Below are 21115 nucleotides of genomic sequence, written 5' to 3' on the forward strand. Positions count from 1 at the left end.
CCATTTTTCAGTTCAAAGGGGAAAAGAAATATCGCTTGGATTTACCTGCTGCCATTTTATTTGTAGTGTATATTTAACTGCCGTAGTGATCCGTTATTTAGATATTTGCAATCCGCAATATAAACACGCTAAGGAGAAATGTAGGCAGATAAATTGATACCTTCATAAAATTCTCTACTTTTAATAGGACGTTTGTGGTAAGATTGTTATGACTAATGTTCTTGCAAGCCTATAGCATTTCAATAGGTTGGTCGTGTTTGTTATTTTAGAGACAGGGTGTTGCGAGTGCAATTTTGACGCTTCACAAATACGATTTGCAACAGCTATTCTTTTTCATCCATTACCAAAGTAGCATGCAATGCAAAAACAGAATATCACAGTTCGTGTAACTCAAGATTATTTCAGCTGACGGGTAAACGTTTTGTCTTTTTTTCTTAAAAATGAGAAAGGGACTTTGCCAGCTCTTCGGAAATTTTAGGTTTGAGGGTAAAAGCAAAATACTGCGGATGCTGGAAAACTGAAATAAAAATACAAAATGCTGGAAAAACTCAGCAGGTCTGACAGCATCTGTGGAAAGAGAAATAGAGTTAATGTTTCGAGTCTCCTTCAGCTCTGAAGAAGGGTTATACGATTTGGAAACGTTAACTCGGTTTCTCTCTCCACAGATGCTGTCAGACTTGCTGACTTTTTCCAGCATTTTCTGTTTTCACTTTAGGCTGGAGGATACCGGCTTCCGACAGAGTACAGCAAATCGATGTAAGATTTCCCCCGTGATAGCTCGGACTTTAAGTTAATTGCAAGGATACTAGAACGTGTTAAATGGTAAACGCTGTTTTTCTCCCCTCTCTCATTTCCTCCTATGAATGGAGGTCTTTTGGTCACCAAAGGGAGACATTAATTATTTTATCAGAATAAGGTTATAAGGAACGCAAGAAACACCATTCGGTCCTTGCAGGAGATTGCATTACAGGGTTGCACTTTTCAACAAAGACATCGCTAGTCTTCGAAACTTGAAACTGCATTCGCTGAAAATTATTTTGATTTTAGTTGTATAATTAATTAAATTAAATGCAAATTACCTACGGACAAGGTCTAGAATTCTGAGATACCATGGCAAACACTAACTGTTGGACATCTTGGTCAAAGCTGCTCAAGTCTGTCTCAAATGCTGTGCTCAGTTTGCTGCTCATTACCGATCTTTACAAAACGTTGTTACTGGTAATGGTAGCTAGACTCTTTTCAGATTAGTAGCCAGCAAATATGAGCAATCACCATTGTAGGAATATTCTACCTCTATTGTAGTGACCAATCCAGATTGGTTTGGAGGTAACCTACTCAATACAATTGTTTCCATGAATATAATGGGATGCTGTGACCATTGTAGGCACAACGGTCATTTCGTTGAATTGCTAGCAACTCTACTTTTTGCTTAATTATGTTTATCCACGGACCCTGTTTTTTAAATTATAAATAAAATAATTACGAACATAGTTGCTTCTCTAATATATAACATACATATTAATTTTATTTCATAATTTAAGCTGTTGCAAATCCGATTTTAAAAATAACACGGGTTGTCCAAAAATTCGACAGTCTGTATATAAAGAGGCTGTAACCAGCAAGGACAACAGAAATCCTGCGGTCTCCCTGACTGTAGCATACACTCTGGACCATGTCACTTTCAACCGGGAAAACTTCGGGCGAGGGGTGGGGACCCTGCCTTCTGCACCAGTCCTGTGATTGGAGGCTTTTCCAAGTGGGCGGGGCACAAGGCGCCCCGCGCTGCACTCTGATTGGCTGAAGCTGGGAATGGGCACTTTAGGGGCGGGGTTGTCGCTGATTGAATGAAAGTTGGAGCAGGTCGAAGTCTGGTGCTTTCAGTAAAGCTCCTGTGTCAGCAACGTGTCTGGGATCGGGGAGGTTTAAACAGGAGCTGCAAAAAAAAAGAGAAGGAGCTTTTCTCAATCTTAAAACAGCCAGCCTTTAGTTTTTGAGATTATTTCATGGTAAATTGGCGAATTCACTGCCTCAAGGTTTGACTAACTGTCCGAGCTTCAGTTCTGCATCAGATTGCAACCTCTGGGATGACAGCCATGCACCTCCTGCCTGCTATCCCATCCTGGCTCCCGGGCCCTGCCTTCCTCTGGCACTCTCTGTGGCTTCTCTCTCTAGCTGTGAAGGACTCGGGCACTGCTCCGGTGTTATACGGGCACGTCTCTGAAAACTCTCTGCCCGGCAGCCAAGTGGCCGGCCTCAGCATCCCTGGCCGCAGGCTCTGCCCTGTGCAGCCCGCCGGGGCCAGGCTGCGGTTTGAGCTCGGCGGGGACGGGAACTCGCTTTTCCGCCTCTACCACGCCGGTGGCAACGTCCTGCTCAGAACGGCAGCACCTTTGGACCGTGAGGTGAGAGCTGGCTACCTCCTGAAGCTGAGCTGCTTCTCGCCGACCCTTGGCTGCCCTGACAGCTCAAAGTGCACCTCAGCGCTGGTGAAAGTGAGAGTCGGTGATGTGAACGACAACAGGCCGGTGTTCAGTGCAGAGCAAGTCCTGAGGCTGGAGGTGGACGAAATGACTCCTGTGGGATCAGAGATCGCCCGTGTCACCGCCACGGACAGAGATGAAGGGAGGAATGCTGAGATCATCTATCGCTCCGTCCCGCAGATCCCTCAGCTTTTCGTGGTTCCGGGGACTGGGCAAATCCTGCTTGTGGGCTCTCTAATGGGGATGGAGCCCCTCAAGCTGTCAGTTTACGGCCAGGATAAAGGGGCGAGCGCCCAGCTCAGCGAGCCCCTGACAGTGCTGCTCAATGTCAAGCCCAGGAGTGTGGGGGTTCCCGGTGGCGGGCGAAAAGCTCGCTCCGTGCCCGATGAGATGTTTTACTCGGTGACTGTGCCTGAAGAGGACAAAGTCGGCAATGTCATTTACACAGTGCCCGACTGGAAGTTTGAGCGGCGACAGTTTGAAGTGATCGCCCCAGCCGATGCCCCGGTTCAGATCGAGAGGGACTCCGGCAAAGTGTATTTATCAAAGAGACTTCGCGGCAAATCCACCATCCAGATAACTGTCAAAGTTAACAATCAGAAAGGTAAGCCATACTCTTTTATTTATTGCTCAATACCTGAGTGATCAATTCTTTTGAAATTGGTAGTTTTTTTTTGTCACACTCCAGTCCTATGAGTCTTACCCCAGTGCTGATGCGTTGCCGCGATCTCTCCCTCATTGTTGGGAGATGTTTTGATACTCCAGTCCAACAAGTATCGCTTACATTTATTTAGCGAACGCCCCAAGTTATTTCGCCGAGGCCTGAGAAAAGCTGGACCCTCAGCCAAAGGAGGGGATAACCAAATACTTGCTCAGATGGGCTTTCAGCAGGGTTTCAAAGGGGAATTGGGAGGCGGAGGAATTCAGTACATGGGACCTAGACGGTTGAAATAATGTAATTTCTGAGTTGGACTAAATTAGTTCAATAGCCACACATATTTTGTGATTTAGTAATGAAATTATTGCCAGCCCAGAGAATTTAAATCTCCATTTAGAAGATAGTTGCAACTGGAGTTGGGCAAGAGACGGAGATTGTAACATATTTAGATAAAAGTGAATGTAGAAACCTGGCAATTTGACAATACATCCCCGCTTTTTCCAACTGGATAAAGCAGAACTTAAAAATGTCACTACAGTTGCAGGTTGATGGGCAAAGTTTAAAAAATCTGACTATCCCATTTTCTCTTTTCTATCCATGAATTAAAAATGCGTTAAAAGACCATCAGAAAAGCCTCAGCTTGTATCTATCTATACATTGAGTAACAGTTCTACTGCAACTGATGTAAGACGGAGCAGTGTGACACTGCCTCCTCCAGGTGGTATGATACCACTGATAAAAATCTCAATCAGCCTTAGTTCATTAAGCGTAAGCTACAGTTTCACTGCTCCTTTTTGTCAGAGTGATAAAAAAAACACATTGCATCAACTCGATGATTTTTTTGATTCGAGTCTACTCTAGAGATTGGAGGTTAACGGCATTGACCTGTGGTACTGAATCAAACAGACCAGGAAGCTTCAGTTTCATTTACTGCCCTGTGCAGCTGTGAGAGGAGAAGAGGTGATCTCAGTGAAACATAAAATTCTTACAAGGCTCGACAAGGTAGAGGGTGAGCTCCCTCCCCCATCCCTACCCCCTTTCTGTTTCCCCCTTCCTTTTTTTTCCAATAAATTATAAAGATTTTCCTTTTCCCACCTATTTCCATTATATATATATATAAAAACCCACTAGAGCTATACCTTGAGTGCCCTACCATCCATTCTTAATTAGCACATTCGTTTAGATAATATCACCAACTTTAACTTTAACACCTATGTGTTCTATTGTACTATTGTCGTTGACATCTTTTGATGGTCTGCTTCTATCACTGCTTGTTTGTCCCTACAACCACACCCCCCCCACTTCTCTCTATCTCTATCTCTCCGCCGCCGCACCCCCCCCCCCCCCCCCCCCCCCCACACACACACACACACACCTTAAACCAGCTTATATTTCAACTCTTTCTTGGACTCGAACTCAAGTTCTATCGAAGGGTCATGAGGACTCGAAACGTCAACTCTTTTCTTCTCCGCCGATGCTGCCAGACCTGCTGAGTTTTTCCAGGTAATTCTGTTTTTGTTTTGGATTTCCAGCATCCGCAGTTTTTTTGTTTTTATCGACAAGGTAGATGCGGAAAGGATGTTTACCCTGGCTGGAGTGGGAAGTTGGGGGTGGGTGGGCGTGGTCTAGAACCAGGGACACAATCTCAGAATAAAGGGCAGACCATTTAGGACTGGATGAGGAGAATTTTGTGGAATTCTCTACCCCAGATGGCCGTGGAGGCTCAGTCATTGGGCATGTTCAGGACTGAGATTGATCAATTCCTAGCTATTAAAGACATTAAGGGATATAGGGAGTGGGGAAATGGCATTGAGGTAGGGGATCAGCCATGATCCAATTGAATGGCAGAACAGGTTCGAGGGGCTGAACGGCCTACTCCTGCTCTTATTTCTTATGTTCCTATGAATGGTCTCAGCACCCCTGAGCAAGGAAAAGTAATGAGGTGGGTCGGGGGAGGATTAGTCAGGCTCTCAGCTCTTGAGTGTTAGCTGCAGTTCAGTTAGAAGCACACTCACCTCTGAGCCAGAGGTTGTGTGTTTAAGGCCAGCACTCCAGTGACTGAAGGTGTGCTGCATTGTTGAAGGTGCCATCTTTTGGATGAGAAGTTAAACCCAGGTGCCGTCTGGCCTCTCAACTGGATGTAAAAGATCCCATGGCACTATTACGAAGATGAGCAGAGGACTTATCCCCAAAGTCCTGGCCAATATTTATCCTTTAATCAGCACCACAAAAAACAGATGATCTGGTCATTATCACATTGCTGTTTGTGGGAGTTGGTTGTGCACAAGTTACCTGTCACATTTCCTACATTACGACAGTTCTGTCGAAGGGTCATGAGGACTCGAAACGTCAACTCTTTTCTTCTCCGCTGATGCTGCCAGACCTGCTGAGTTTTTCCAGGTAATTCTGTTTTTGTTTTGGATTTCCAGCATCCGCAGTTTTTTTGTTTTTATTACTAAAGGAATTCAGGTCTTCCAATTCTGTCTTCACAATGGAGGACACTAATAGCATAGCAGAAATGTCAGGGAACACAGGGTTTAGTGAGAGGGAGGAATTGAAAGAAATCAGTATTAGTAGGGAAATAGTTTTGGGGAAATTGATGGGATTGAAGGCCGATAAATCCCCAGGGCCTGATAATCTACATCCCAGAGTAATTAAGAAAGTGGCCCTAGAAATAGTGGATGCATTGATTGTCATCTTCCGAGATTCTATAGACTCTGGAACAGTTCCTACAGATTGGAGTGTAGCTAATGTGACCCCACTATTTAAAAAGGGAGGCAGAGAGAGAACAGGGAATTATAGACCAGTCAGCCTGATGTCGGTAGTGGGGAAAATTCTAGAGGCCATTATAAAAGATTTAATAGCTGAGCACTTGGAAAAGAGTGGCAGAATTGGACAGAGTCAGCATGGACTTATGAAAGGGAAATCATGCTTGACAAATCTACTGGAATTTTTTGAGGATGTAACTAGTAGAGTTGATGAGGGGGAGCCAATGGATGTAATTTATGTGGACTTTCAGAAGGCTTTTGACAAAGTCCCACATAAGAGATTGGCGTGTAAAATTAAAGCACATGGGATTGGGTGTAGTGTATTGAGATGGATAGAAAATTGGTCAGCAGACAGGAACAAAGAGTAGAAATAAATGGGTCTTTTTCCGAATGGCAGGCAGTGACTAGTGGGGTACCGCAGGGATCGGTGCTGGGACCCCAGTTATTCACAATATATATTAATGATTTAGATGAGGGAATTAAATGTAATATCTCCAAATTTGCAGATGACACAAAGCTGGGTGGGAGGGTGAGCTGTGAGGAGGATGCAGAGAAGCTTCAGTGTGATTTGGACAAACTCAGTGAGTGGGCAAATGCATGGCAGATGCAGTATAATGTGGATAAATGTGAGGTTAGCAAAAACAGGAAGGCAGATTATTATCTGAATGGCTATAAATTGAGAAAGGGGAATGTGCAACGAGACCTGGGTGTCCTTGTACACCTGTCACTGAAGGTAAGCATGCAGGTGCAGCAGGCAGTAAAGAAGGCAAATGGTATGTTGGCCTTCATATACAGAGGATTCGAGTACAGGAGCAGAGATGTCTTGCTGCAATTGTACAGGGCCTTGGTGAGACCACACTTGGAATATTGTGTGCAGTTTTGGTCTCCTTATCTGAGGAAGGATATTCTTGCTATAGAGGGAATGCAGTGAAGGTTTACCCGACTGATTCTTGGGATGGCGGGACTGACATATGAGGAGAGATTGAGTCGATTAGGATTATATTTGCTGGAGTTCAGAAGAATGAGGGGGGATCTCATAGAAACTTATAAAAATTCTAACAGGGCTAGACAGGGTAGATGCAGGAAGGATGTTCCCGATGGTGGGGGAGTTCAGAACGAGGGGTCACTGTCTGAGGATAAGGGGTAGACCATTTAGGACTGAGATGAGGAGAAATTTCTTCACCGAGAGAGTGGTGAGCCTGTGGAATTCGTTACCACAGAAAGTAGTTGAGACCAAAACATTGTATGTTTTCAAGGAGGAGTTAGATATAGCTCTTGGGGCAAAAGGGTTCAAAGGGTATGGGGAGAAAGCAGGAGCAGGCTATTGAGTTGGATGATCAGCCATGATCATAATGAATGGCGGAGCAGGCTCGAAGGGCTGAATGGCCTATTCCTGCTCCTATTTTCTACGTTTCTATGTTAATTTGTTTTTACACTCCTAATTACTATTCTATAATTTCAGCATATGTGGACATCAGACATGTGCATTGCCTCCAGGGTTAAAGTAGCCTGCTGACAGTCAGTATCAATGTACATAAATAAAGAATGATAATTTGAATGAGGTACTTGTTGATGCTTGGCCCCTGCAGAATCATACCTTAGCTGCGTGTAAGTCAGTCTGGGCATCAGCTGTGGTTTGGTCGGCAGCACTCTTGCCTCTGAATCAGAAGGTGGTGGGTTCATTCCACTGTGCACTGTTAGAGGTGCTGCATTTTGGATGAGACATTAAACCAAGGCCCATCTGCCCATTCAGGTGAACATAAAATATCCCAAGGGACAATTTCAAAAAGAGTAGCAAGTTACCCTTGGTTTACTGGCCAATATGCATTCCTCAATCAACATCACTAAAAAACAGATTATTCAGTCATTATTCCATTGCTGCTGGTGAAACTTCTGTGTGAAAACTGACTATTGTGTTTCCTGTAATACCAAAAGTAAAGTGCTTATTTGGCTACAAAGTGTTTTGAACACCCTGAGAGTTGGGGGAATGGGGTGGAGTTAAAAACAAAAAAACTGCGGATGCTGGAAATCCAAAACAAAAACAGAATTACCTGGAAAAACTCAACAAGTCTGGCAGCATCAGCGGAGAAGAAAAGAGTTGACGTTTCGAGTCCTCATGACCCTTCAACAGAACTGAGGTGGAGTTGGTGAAGGTAAAGAGAATTGTAACTTCCATGTCTGATTTGCAGGAATTTATTTTTGGATTTGAAAAATAAGGCAAAAAGGTGCTAATGATATACTATACTAGTATGGCTTCATTGTACATTGTTCTAAATTATATATCATATCAGCTGTTTTAGTAACGTTTAATAGCAGAACTTTGTGTATTGAAATAATGAATTCATATTGATTGAACATATTAATGGAGATTATTATAAGCACCTAGGATTTTTTTAATACACTACTCAGCAGTAGATGGGACCAATGTTGAAGTCTGTAGGTGTTTTTACAATGACAAGCTACCTGATTTGGCAACCTTTAAGCTTTTCTGTGACGTTTCATTGCAATGGCAAACCGTCCCCTGACCAGAAAGTTAGGGTTTTATACCACACAATTAGGGCTTATGTAATTGGGGTAATATGTTAATTTGGATTGAGGATTGGCTAACAGGCAGAAAATAGATTAGGAATAAACAGGTCATTTTCAGAATGGGCTACCTTGAGGATCAGTGCTTGGGCCTCAGCTATTTACATCAACAATTTACATTTATAAAGTGCCTTTAACAACATAAAATGTCCCAAGGCACTTCACAGGAGCATTATAAAACAAAATATGACATTGAGCCACATAAAGAGATATTAGGTCAGATGATCAAAAGCTTGATCAAAGAGATAAGCTTTAAGGGGTGTCTTAGAGGAAGAAAGCAAAATAGAGAGGTGAAGCAATGTAGGGAAGGAATTCCAGATTTTAGAGCTTAGGCAACTGAAGGAACAGCGCCAATGTGGAGCGATTCAAGTTGGATATGCTCAAGATGCCTGAATTAGATGAGCACAGATATCTCAGAGGGTTGTAGGGCTGGAGGAGATTACAGGGGTAGGAAGGGACGAGGCCATTGAGGCATTTGAAAATAAGGAAGTGAATTTTAAGATCAAGACATTGCTTGACCATTGCTTTTCAATCTATATTGATGACTTAGAATGAGGGGACCAAGTGTAATACATCCTAATTTGCTGATGAAACAAAGCTACCGGGAAAGTAAATGATGAAAGGGGACACAGTTGCAAATGAATGGGAAAGAATTTGGCAGATGACATTTAATGTGGGGAAATATGAAGTTAATGCATTTTGATAGGAAAAATAAAATGGTAAAATATTTAAGAGACTGACAAACATTTGTGTTCAAAGGGACTTGGGTGTACTTGTACACAAATCACAAATTTAACATGCAGGTACAGCAAGCAATTAGTATAGCAAATCATATGTTAGCTTTTATTACAAAATGATTGGTGTATAAGAATATAAGAAATAGGAACAAGAGTAGACCATTTGGCCCCTCGAGCCTGCTCCACCATTCAATAAGATCATGGCTGATCTTCTTGCGTTTCGATTTCCTCATTCCCATCTAACCCCAATAACCTTTGATTCCCTTGCCTAACAAGAATCTATCTACCTCTGCCTTAAAAATATTCAATGACTCCCGCCTCCACCACCTACTGAGGCAGAGAGTTCCAAAGTCGCACAACCCTCTGTGAGAAAAAAATTTCTCCTCATCTCTGTCCTAAAAGGGCAATGCCCATTTTTAAAACAGTGCCCTCTAGTTCTGGACTCACAAGAGGAAACATCCATTCAATGTCCACATTGTTGAGGCCGTTCAGGATCTTGTATACTTCATCCCTCAAATCATCCCTCACTCTTCTAAATTCCAGTGGAAACAAGCCCAGTCTGTCCAACCTTTCCTCATAAGACAGCCCATTCATTCCAGGCATCAATCTGGTAAACCTCCTCCAATGCATTTACATCCTTCCTTAAATAAGGAGACCAAAACTGCACACTGCAGTCTCACCAATGCCCTGTATAACTGAAGCATTATATCATTACTTTTATGTTCAATCCCTCTTGTAATAAAAGCTAGCATTCTATTAGCCTTCTTAATTACTTGCTGTACCTGCATACTAACTTTACGTGACTCATGCACTGGAACACCTAGATCCCTCTGCACCTCAGAATTATGCAGCCATTCTCCATTTAAGTGGTACTCAGCTTTTTTGTTCTTACTGCCAAAGTGAACAACTTCACATTTTCCCACATTTGCCAGATCTTTGCCCATTCACTCAACCTATCTAGATTCATCTGCAACTTCCTCATGTCCTCTTCACAACATACTTTCCTACCTATCTTTGTGTCATCGGCAAATTTAGCTACAATGTCTTCACTCCCCTCATCTAACTCGTTGATGTAAATCGTAAAAAGTTGAGGCCCCAATACAGACCCCTGTGGGACTCCACTTGTCACATCCTGCCAATCAGAAAAAGATCATTTTATGCATCCTCTCTGCTTTCTGCCAGCCAGCCAGTCTTCTATCCGTGCTAATATGTTACCCCCTACACCAAGTGCTTTCATTTTCTGTAATAATCTTTGATGTGGCACCTTATCAAATGCCTTCTGGAAATCCAAGTACAGTTCATCTACAGAGTCCCCTTTATCCACTCCTTCAAAAAACACCAATAAATTGGTTTAACATGATTTTCCTTTCACAAAACCATGCTGACTCTTCCTAATTGTCTTGAGCTCTTCTAGGTGCCCAGCTATAACCTCCTTAATAATCGACTCTAAAAACTTCCCCATGACAGACATCAAGATAACTGGCCTATAGTTTCCTGTTTTCTGCTTCCCTCACTTCTTGAATAAAGGGGTTATTTTTGCTACTTTCCAATCTAATGGAACCTTCCAGAATCTAGAGAATTTTGGAAAATTAACATCATTAGCCACCTCTTTTAGTCCATCAGGACCCGGAGACTTGCCAGCCTGCAGGTCCATCTATTTGCTCAGTACTATTTCCCTAGTGATTTCAATTTTACAAAGTTTCTCTCTCCTGTTCACCTCCTGATTTGCAGCTATTTTCGGAACATTTTTTGTATCCTCTATAGTGAACACAAAAGCATAATATTTGTTCATTTCTTCTGCCATTTCCTTATTATCTACTATTAACTCCCCACTATCACTCTCTTTACTTATTCTTTTCCTTTTTAGGTATCTGTAGAAACTCTTGCTATCTGTTTTTACATTTCTAGCTAGCTTCCTCTTGTGCTCTAATTTCTTTCTCCTGATTAACCTTTTAGTCATTCTTTGCTGTTCTTTATACTCTGTCCAATCATCTTTTCTGCCACTCATCTTTGCGGCATTGTATGCTTTTTCGTTAAGTTTGATGCTTTCCTTAACATCTCTAGTTAACCACGGATGGTGGGTTCACCTCTTATAATTTTTCTTTATAGTAGGGATGTACTTATTCTGAATACTCTGAAATATCCCCTTAAATGTCTGCCACTGCTTCTCTATTGATCTATCCTCTAGCCTAGTTTCCCAGTTCACTTCAGCTAGCTCAGCCTTCATCCCCACATAATTGTCCTTGTTTAAGTTTAAGACCCACTCTCCTCCTTTTCAAACTGGATGTAAAATTCAATCATATTGTGGTCACTGCTCCTAAGGGTGCCTTTACTCTGAGGCCATTAATTAATTCTGTCATGTTACACAATACTAAATCTAATATAACCTGTTCTGTGATTTGTTCCAGAACATACTGCTCTAAGAAACTACCTCAAAAACATTCTATGAACTCCTCATCCAGGCTACTACTGCCAATCTGATTTTTCCAGTTTATGTGTAGATTAAAATCACCCTTGATTATTGCTGTCCCTTTATCACAAGTACACAATATTTTCTCTTGAACACTTTATCCTACACTGTGGCTACTGTCAGGGGGCCTGTAGACCACTCCCACTAATGACTTTGTTCCCCTGTTGTTCCTCATCTCCACCCAAACCGATTCTACATCCTGATTTCCTGAGCCAAGGTCATTTCTAACTATTGCACCAATGCCCTCTTTGATTAACAGTGCTACCCCTCCACCTTTACCTAGCTTCCTATTCTTCCTGAATGTCATGTACCCTTCAATATTAAGGACCCAACCATTGTCGTCCTGCAGCCACATCTTCGTAATTGCTCCATATAAGAGTAAAGATGTGTTACTGCAATTGTATATTTCTTTGTTGAGATTATGCCTGGAGTACTGCTGTACAATTTTGGTCTCATTAACTAAGGAAGAATATACTTGCTGTAGAGGCAGTTCAACAAGTGTTCACTTGACTAATTCCTGGGATAGGGAATTGTCCTATGCAGGGAGCTTGAGTAGACTAAGCCTATATTTCTTTGAGTTTGGAAAAATGTGAGATGATCTCATTGAAACGTCGAAAATTCTTAAGGGAATTGACAGGGTAGATGCTGAGAGAATGTTTCCCTGGCTAGGGAGTCTAAATCTAGAGGCTCATTGTATCAGAATAAGAGGTTGACTATTTTTGGACCGAGATGAGGAGAATTTCCTTCACTCAGAGGATTGTAAACTTTTTGAATTCTCTATCTAAGAGGGCTGTGGTTACTCAGTTGTTGAGTATACTCAGTTCAGAGATTGATAGATTTTTGGATACTAAGGGAATCTAGGGATAAGGGAACATTGTAGGAAGGTGGAGTTGAGGTAGATTAACCATTATTTTATGCATTGCTGGAGTAGGCTTGAAGGACAGAATAGCCTACTCCTGTTCCCATTTCTTACATTCTTCTGGATCTGGCACCATGTACAATATTCAGGTCTTAAAACTTAATGAAAAGAAACTTTAATTATCTCACTTCAAGCTAATCTATCCACACAGTTGTGCATAAACAGAATACACATTAGTGAAAAATTGATCCCACTGAGGAATATCTCTATAATTCATTGCTGTCCAATTCATTTGGTTTTGTTAACAGCTCTTCATTGTGAAATGAACTTTGTATCCCTATAGTGAGACCTCTATTTAATCATATAACAGTTGATCTTTTGTGGTGTTACACACAGGGAATGATGACTAAGTATAGTCTTCCGATGATGTGGGATTAGACATTGAGGGAGAATTGGATCCTGGCACACAGATAAAGAGCTTGCAGTTATACAGTACCTTTCATGACCCCAGGATGTATCAAATCACTTTACAACCAATTAAGTAAAATTCAGGTGTAGTCATTGTTATAATGTAAGGCATGATTATAATTCCTTTTCTATTTTAAAGATCTATGTTTTTTCCAGATTTTTATGATACTTCGATGTTATATTAATATTATTCTTTTTTGTTATGGCTGTGTTGCATGGGAGATAAAAAAGGTGCTAAAGTGCCATCAGTGGTAGGAGTCTATTTTACAGTACGACAAGTTTACATAGGTAGCACGCATTATAAATGTGGACATCAAAGTTTATAATGGAAAAAGGTGACATAAAAGTGTGGCAAAACATGACAACAAAGAGTAAATAAGGTTTAGTATTTCCTGTAGTATCTTTCTTTTCTATTCAATGATCTTCGGTAGTAATGCTTACTAATCACTTAGTTGACATACAGTATTCATGAAAATGGAGGAAAAGGAACTCTTACTCACTGTATTATGCACACATTATATTCAGGTTTTCTTGTTCTAACCAAACATCTACTTTCTCTTGCTGGTATTTTGGTATCATTGGAATGACAGGATTCATGCGCTCTAAACTAATCAACATTTTTTTGTTTTTCACCTTGCTAACTTAAAGTAAAATAAGCAGACTTGTATTGTTACTTGAAACCTCATGGGTTTGGAAGATAAACCGTAATGGTTTGAAGGTTTAGAACTAGGTTATAATATTTATGCATTAAGAAATATTAAGCTGTCATACCACTTAATCCATTTCTCTGCCAAGGCGATATTCAGTTTATTGTTGAATTTACTGAAATTGTCTAACTCCATTACTTCACGGTCAGTCTGTTCTATATATTCATCACCATCTCTATAAAATATTATCTAAACTGTACACATTTCCTCTTCCAACTTGACTTAATCTCTTCCCTTTGTAAACAAAATACTATAGTGACTCTTAATATTTTTATAAAATAAACAAGTGCTGCAAATGCTCAGCAGGTCAGACAGCATCTGTGAAGAGAAACACAGTTGACATTTCAGGTTGAGATGACATTTCATCAGAATGCTTGTATATTTGTGTGTTCTCCAACTAAACATTGGTCACGGCCACAAATTCCTTTCCCTAGCTCCATCCCTCTCCCTAGAAACTGAAGGTAAAGCAGATCATTCACTAACTTGGTGTTATGCTTGACCTTGAAATGATCTTCCAACCACAATTGTGCATTATCAACAAGACTGCCTATTTCCACCTCGCAATATTGCTCAGTCCAACCCCTGCCTCAGCTCATCTGTTACTGAAACTCTCATCCAGGTCTTTGTTACTTCTAGACTTGATTATTCCAATGCACTCCTGGCTGTAAACTTGGGAAAAGAAAGACTTGCATTTATCTAGTGCCTTTCATCATCACCAGACATCCCAAAGCATTTTATTGCCAATTAAGTACTTTTGAATATAGTCATTGTCGCAATGTAAAAAAAACTTGCAGCTAGTCCCCACAATCAGCAATGTGATAATGACCAGACATTGTGATGTCAACTGAGGGATAAATATTGGCCAAGATACCAGGAATAACTCCCCTTCCCTCCTTTGAAATAGTGCCATGACATCTTTTACATCAACTGAGAAGTCCTCAGTTTATTAATATCTCATCTGAAAGACTGCACCTTTAACAATGTTGACTCACTCAGAGTGTCAGTGTAGAAGTTTGTGCTCAAGTTCTGGAGTGAGACTTGAACCACATTCTTCTGACTCAGAGGGTGCTATCAACTGAGCCGCAGCTGGCATCATCCAAAACATTGCTGCCCATGTGCTCATTCACACCAAGCCCCATTCATTCATTACCCCTATGCTCCTCAACCTTCTTTGGCTCCCAGTCAAGTAACACCTTGATTTTAAAATTCTCATCTTTGTATTTGAAATCCTCCTGGGCTCACCCCACCCTATCTCTGCAATCTCCTCGAGTCCCACAACCCTCAGATATGTGTGCTCCTTCAATTTTGATCATTGGTAGCAGTGCCTTCAGTTGCCAATACCCTAAACTCGGAAGTCCTTCCCAAACCTCTTTGACATTGCTATTCTCTTTAGTCATTTGGTACACAACTTGAGTATTGCTGAAAAAAGAAACATGTCGAAGATTTTCATCTTGCACTTATCAGGACACTTGCCAAGAATATCAATATAAGGGGAAAACAACAATTTATATTGTATGCGAAGAGGTTGCTGATTGGTTGCAAATGGACTCTGCTTGGTAGAGGTGTTGCCATGGAAAATGCACTGGCAATGGTGACTGACAGTTAACTGCCAAGCATTGTTTGAAATTTAAACCAGGCAGCTTGACCCTGATTGGTCAAGGCCTTGCCCTGAGGAATGAGTCAACAAATGGATGTCACTTATTTCATTTAGCTGGAACATGTGCAATATGTTCTTTCTGTCTGTAAAGAAAATGGCCCTGTGTATTAATCTATATAGCTTCCAGTGCATGCAAATGTGCCACACAGTGAGCCCAAAAGACAATCTTAAATTGGTTGTCAGTGTAATTCTTAGCACACTAAGGATTATTTAGCAAATGTTGTCCAATTGCGGAATCACATCTAATGTTGGACACTGTGTTTTGGGTTTTGCAAGCGCTGGCTGGTTGGGCACTCTCTTCACACACAGTATAAATTGTTGTTTTCCCCTTATATTGGTATTCTTGCCAAGTGTCCTGATGACTGCAAAACGAAATGCTTCGACGTGTCTCTTTTTTTAAGCTATTCTCTTCCCTCCTTTAAGTCACTTCTTAAGACGTATCTCTGTGACTAAACCTTCGGCAATCGGCCCCAAGTGCTATTCAGTGGCTGGGTGTCAAATTTTGTTTGCTGTAACTTCCGTACTCTTTGCTCGTCCTCCCCGTTGTCATGGTATTTGCTTTTGCTTAAAAAAAATCAGTGTGATGGGGTGCCTTGGGGTATATTTTAGATTGCCAACTGGCCCGGAAGAAAGATGTAGATCCCCACTTAATTAAAGCAGATTGCGAGATTTTCTTAATCCGAGTTTTATTGGGGAGGAGGGACAACAAGGATTATAAAGCGTGGTGTTCAGACATTGAACACAGGAGCCAAGTGCATGGAGAATCTGTGCTGACAACATTAAACAAATTTACTTTGCACTCATTTCAGAACTGCTGGTCGATTCCCACTTTTCCAGATGAAAATACCTATCAGATTGTTCTTCATGAATGTTTCGCAAGCCTGGTCTCCAAATAGATTTTTTTTTAACATTACTATTACGTAGGAGTGCGCTTTTCCTCTCCTGTTTTGGCTTTGTCTTTGTTATTTCTTCTCCATCCACCACAGATTTCCAAACACTCGGCTGAATTCACAAACATAATGCAAGCGAACAGACACACTTCAGATTAAATCATCCTGTTGGTTTTTAATCACCAACTAACTATTAGCATTTTCTCATGCTCCGGTTAGCAAATCCTGCCCCAGGAGAGAATTACTGAGTTGTTTAGTGACATCGCGTAGAGGATAAACGAAAAAAAAACACAAACTTGGTTACAGGTTGCTGTATGCAGTTATCTTTAAAACACACAAAAACGCTTTTAATTCCCAATGGAATGAATTGAAATCCGGCCCGCGACAGGATTAGCCTTGAAAGGGATATTGAAAATGATTTCTGGGCTGGCGGAGATGAACTATCCTTAGCAGCAAGGTGACTGGGACGCTGCCTGCAACTTCCGATGTGCGCTATATATTCAGAAAATTAACCCCACTGGTGTTATTGAACAAAGATATCCGGTAAAGCGGGAATTCGTGAGCCACAAATACCTGGAAGACCGCTGGGTGGACCTCGACCGACACTGAAGTAGCTGGTCTCAGCCACGTATGTCCAGGTAGCCACAACTGACCTCAGTACGCGAACAATTAGGCAAGGTTCCTGTTCCTCAGCATCGTGCAGGTGCTCAGGTTAGGTTAGGATCGGGTTTAGTTGTCACGCCAATGCTAGTTGCTGAGATTACGGTTGAAAGCCGATTGACCTCTTTGTTGGGTCTCACTTGTGAAAAATGGCCAATGTAACGGGGAGAAGGCGGGAGAATGGGGTTGAAAAACTTATCAACCATGATTGAATGGTGGAGCAGACTCGATGGGCCGAATGGTCTAATTTCTGCTCCTATGTCTTATGGATTATTTGATCCCCCAATAGCCCAATAAGGAGCCAATATCTTCAGGAAGAGAGTGGGAAGATTGGTCCAAAAATTGGAGGAGGTAAAGGGACTGGTTGACAATATTTTATTCCTTTCTTTTAATAATGATGTAAACTGTATTAAAATGAATCACATTATTTCTGTGTGTTGTCTTTGAGACAAAAATGGATTGCAACTTTTTCACTGTCCCTCTAAAAGTAGTTTACCAAACATTTACGTTTATAGGAATTAACTAGCAAGTTTGATTATGGCAAGATCTGCTGATTTAACTTGTGGTTCTCACCCAGGAGATTTATTACTCACTTCAATCCATTCTTTCCTAATAAATAATTCAAAGTATGATTTCAGGATTAGGGCAATGTTATCACATCAATGCAAACACAAACAGCTGAAATCCAACTGATTTCATTCATGGTTCAAACTCTGAAAATATGAGAATTTAAATATATATTTTTAAAGGACAGACTCTAACTCAATGCAGACATCTGATTGAAACCATCCTCCTTCAAAGAAGAGATTAGCTGATGGAGGCACCGCCTTTCTCGGTCTTGCTTCTTTTTGTTTTGAAGGGATTCCTGTTTTTAGAGTTGATCCTCTCTTCTTCCCCCCTCCCCTCCCCACCTCCAAGCTTCTTTCTTAGACTCTGTTTAAAGAAACTTTCAAAGGAATTTATCAAAAATTCAGTTAGTTATGATTTTCCAATGATATCCTTAGAATTTTCCAGCATCTGTTTTTTATTTAATTTATGTACAGACCATGGAGTCCCATCACATTAGGTAATTTATTAGACATGCCTTTTATCTTCATTCCTCAAATCCAGTTTAAAAAAAACATCTGGTATCAAAGTCAATCTTACTTTTTGTAAACAACAGTTGCGCTCACTGTGAGTTGTGAGCTATGTATTTCATTCCTAACCTCTCAACTGAAGTTGGTAACTTGTACTTTACCCATTACTGGTGAGTGCAATATTGGTCTAGATATGTTGACTTTGGGCAATTCTAGCATTAGTACAAATGAAATCTTGCAATCCTTACATTGCTGGCCTTACGCTTGAGGTCACAGCATTTGAATGAATCCGACTTCAATTAAATTCAATGTTAAAATTGGAACATTTTTTCTTTTTTTAGCTGACTATAATCTCGTCTAGTTTTGAAAACTTGTTAACAGGTAGGATAAAGTTGCTGTAATTCTTTGATCACAAAGTCCTCCAAGAGTGACCCTTTACATCAATCTAGTATTAATGAGTTCTACGCTATCCATTCCAGACTCTTTTGATTGAAATTTTATTCAAAATGTGATGCAAACCATTGATTGCTGTTAGACTGACAAGGGCTTAGTTTGGCCTTTGTACCTCAATTGTTATCAGTAGAAATGTTCAGCCTCTTTTTCTGTGTCAGCTTTGAAACTGTTTTTTTTTTGAAGATGAAGGACATTGACTGGCATAACTGTAGCAGGTAGTGAAGTAGCAATATTCTTCCAGATGCGCATATGGTACATCTGGTCATCTAATGGGTGGGTTGACATATCTTTTGGACACTGTAAGAAATGACCATTGGCAAGCCTTTCAAATTTGACACCAATGTGATACAATAAAAAGAAACAATGTTGTGTAAACATTTGGGCTACAAAGCATTTACTACCATGTTCAGGAAATAATATGGGTTAAATTCACCCATTCAACAGGTAATATGGAAGGCAAATGACCTTTATTTCAAAGGGAATGGAGTACAAAAATAGGGAAGTCTTGCTAAAACTATACAAGGCACCAGTTAGTCCACACCTAGAACACTGTGAACAGTTTTGGTCCCCTTATCTAAGGAAGTATATACTGGAATTGGAGGTAGTCCAGAGAAGGTTCACTAAGTTGATCCTGGGTATGGAGTGATTTTCTTATGAGGAGAGGTTGAGTAGGTTGGGCCTGTACTTATTGGAGTTTAGAAGAATGAGAGGTGACCTTATTGAAATATATAAGATTCTTAGGGGGCTTGACAGGGTAGGTGCTGAGAGGTTGTTTCCCCTTGTGGGAGAATCTAGGACCAGAGGGCATAATCTCAGAGTAAGGGTTCACCCATTTAAGACAGAGATGAGGAGGAATTTCTTCTCTCAGAGGGTGGTGAATCTGTGGAATTCTTTACCGCATATGGCTGGAGAGGCTTGGTCGGTAAGTATATTCAAGGCTGAGATGGACAGATTTTTAATCGGGAAGGGTATCAAGGGTTATGGGGAAAAAGAAGGAAAGTGGAGCTGAGGATTATTAGATCAGTCATGATCTCATTGAATGGCAGAGCAGACTCGATGGGCCAAATGGCCTTCTTCTGCTCCTATGTCTTATGATCCTATTATGTGGTCTAATATTAGGCATGCTCCAAGGCCATATGCTCCCTTCAAGTGCACCTTCCTGCTGGGCATGTGGAAGTGCTGAATTTCTCTGACAATTGACTCATATTTTCAAAATAAACCAAAGACACTCATGAAGAGTGCATCATTTCTTCATAGTCCAGTTCACTCTAGAATAAAAACAAAAAAACTGCGGATGCTGGAAATCCAAAACAAAAACAGAATTACCTGGAAAAACTCAGCAGGTCTGGCAGCATCGGTGGAGAAGAAAAGAGTTGACGTTTCGAGTCCTCATGACCCTTCGACAGAACTTGAGTTCGAGTCCAAGAAAGAGTTGAAATATAAGCTGGTTTCAGGTGGGGGGGGGGGGGGGGGGGGGGCAGAGAGAGAGAGAGAGAGAGAGAGAGAAGTGGAGGGGGGGGGTGTGGTTGTAGGGACAAACAAGCAGTGATAGAAGCAGATCATCAAAAGATGTCAACAACAATAGAACAAAAGAACACATAGGTGTTAAAGTTGGTGATATTATCTAAACGAATGTGCTAATTAAGAATGGATGGTAGGGCACTCAAGGTATAGCTCTAGTGGGGGTGGGGAGAGCATAAAAGATTTTAAGATATTTAAAAATAATGGAAATAGTTGGGAAAAGAAAAATCTATATAATTTATTGGAAAAAAAAAAGGAAGGGGGAAACAGAAAGGGGGTGGGGATGGGGGAGGGAGCTCACGACCTAAAGTTGTTGAATTCAATACTCAGTCTGGAAGGCTGTAAAGTGCCTAGTCGGAAGATGAGGTGTTGTTCCTCCAGTTTGCGTTGGGCTTCACTGGAACAATGCAGCAAGCCAAGGACAGACATGTGGGCAAGAGAGCAGGGTGGAGTGTTAAAATGGCAAGCGACAGGGAGGTTTGGGTCATTCTTGCGGACAGACTGCAGGTTCAGTCTAGAATACTGGCCTTTATATCAGCAGTCTGACCATCCATTACAGAGGCATCAACTAGTCTTTGGTCCCTTGGCATGTGGGGGTGGAGTTTTGCTCCAAGGTGGACTACTGTGATGTAAAGCCAGAGTGGTAGGCTGCATATATGCTGCAGGAGAACTCCATACTGAAATTAGTGTCTGCAGTAAACTCCTTGGTGTTGTCCTGAGTGATACAGGTAGCAATCTTCTTCTCTCACTGATGGTGAGCTTGGAGGCGGGAAAGACAAGTAATTAGGTGGGGTGGTGGCATACCAGAACCCTGCCGTCTTCTTGGCTTTGCCAGAATTAAGTTCTGGGCGGGAATGCCATGGTCTACCTTCCTTGTTTATTGAGGCCTGTAAGTGGCCAATTAATGACTCCTTAAGGGCCATGTATTAACCCAGCTGCATGCAGGACTGTTGCCATGCTGTGTGCATGACAGCTAAATCTGTGCAGCCAGCTTGTCACCTCTGGGTGGGGAGGTGGGGGTGGTCCCTTGATCAAAGTGCCTGACTGAAGGACTGGACATTGGGAAGGTGGGGGTTGGGGCGCTGGGAGGCACACCCTTATCCTTGCTGCTGATCGGCCTGCATC

The 21115-nt window shown here is 41.5% G+C and overlaps 1 protein-coding gene across 1 annotated transcript in view; it reads left to right on the plus strand.

The window, feature by feature from the left end:
- The first annotated feature begins 2093 nt into the window (after nucleotides 1-2093).
- si:dkey-22o22.2 (neural-cadherin) overlaps nucleotides 2094-21115 on the plus strand; it is a 289349-nt gene continuing 270327 nt past the window's right edge. The window contains exon 1 of the mRNA XM_041189292.1: nucleotides 2094-3084. Coding sequence (XP_041045226.1) covers nucleotides 2094-3084 — 991 coding nt within the window. The remainder of the gene's footprint in view (nucleotides 3085-21115) is intronic.

The sequence above is a fragment of the Carcharodon carcharias genome, chromosome 6, assembly GCF_017639515.1.
Source record: "Carcharodon carcharias isolate sCarCar2 chromosome 6, sCarCar2.pri, whole genome shotgun sequence".
In the NCBI taxonomy this organism is placed as follows: domain Eukaryota; kingdom Metazoa; phylum Chordata; class Chondrichthyes; order Lamniformes; family Lamnidae; genus Carcharodon; species Carcharodon carcharias.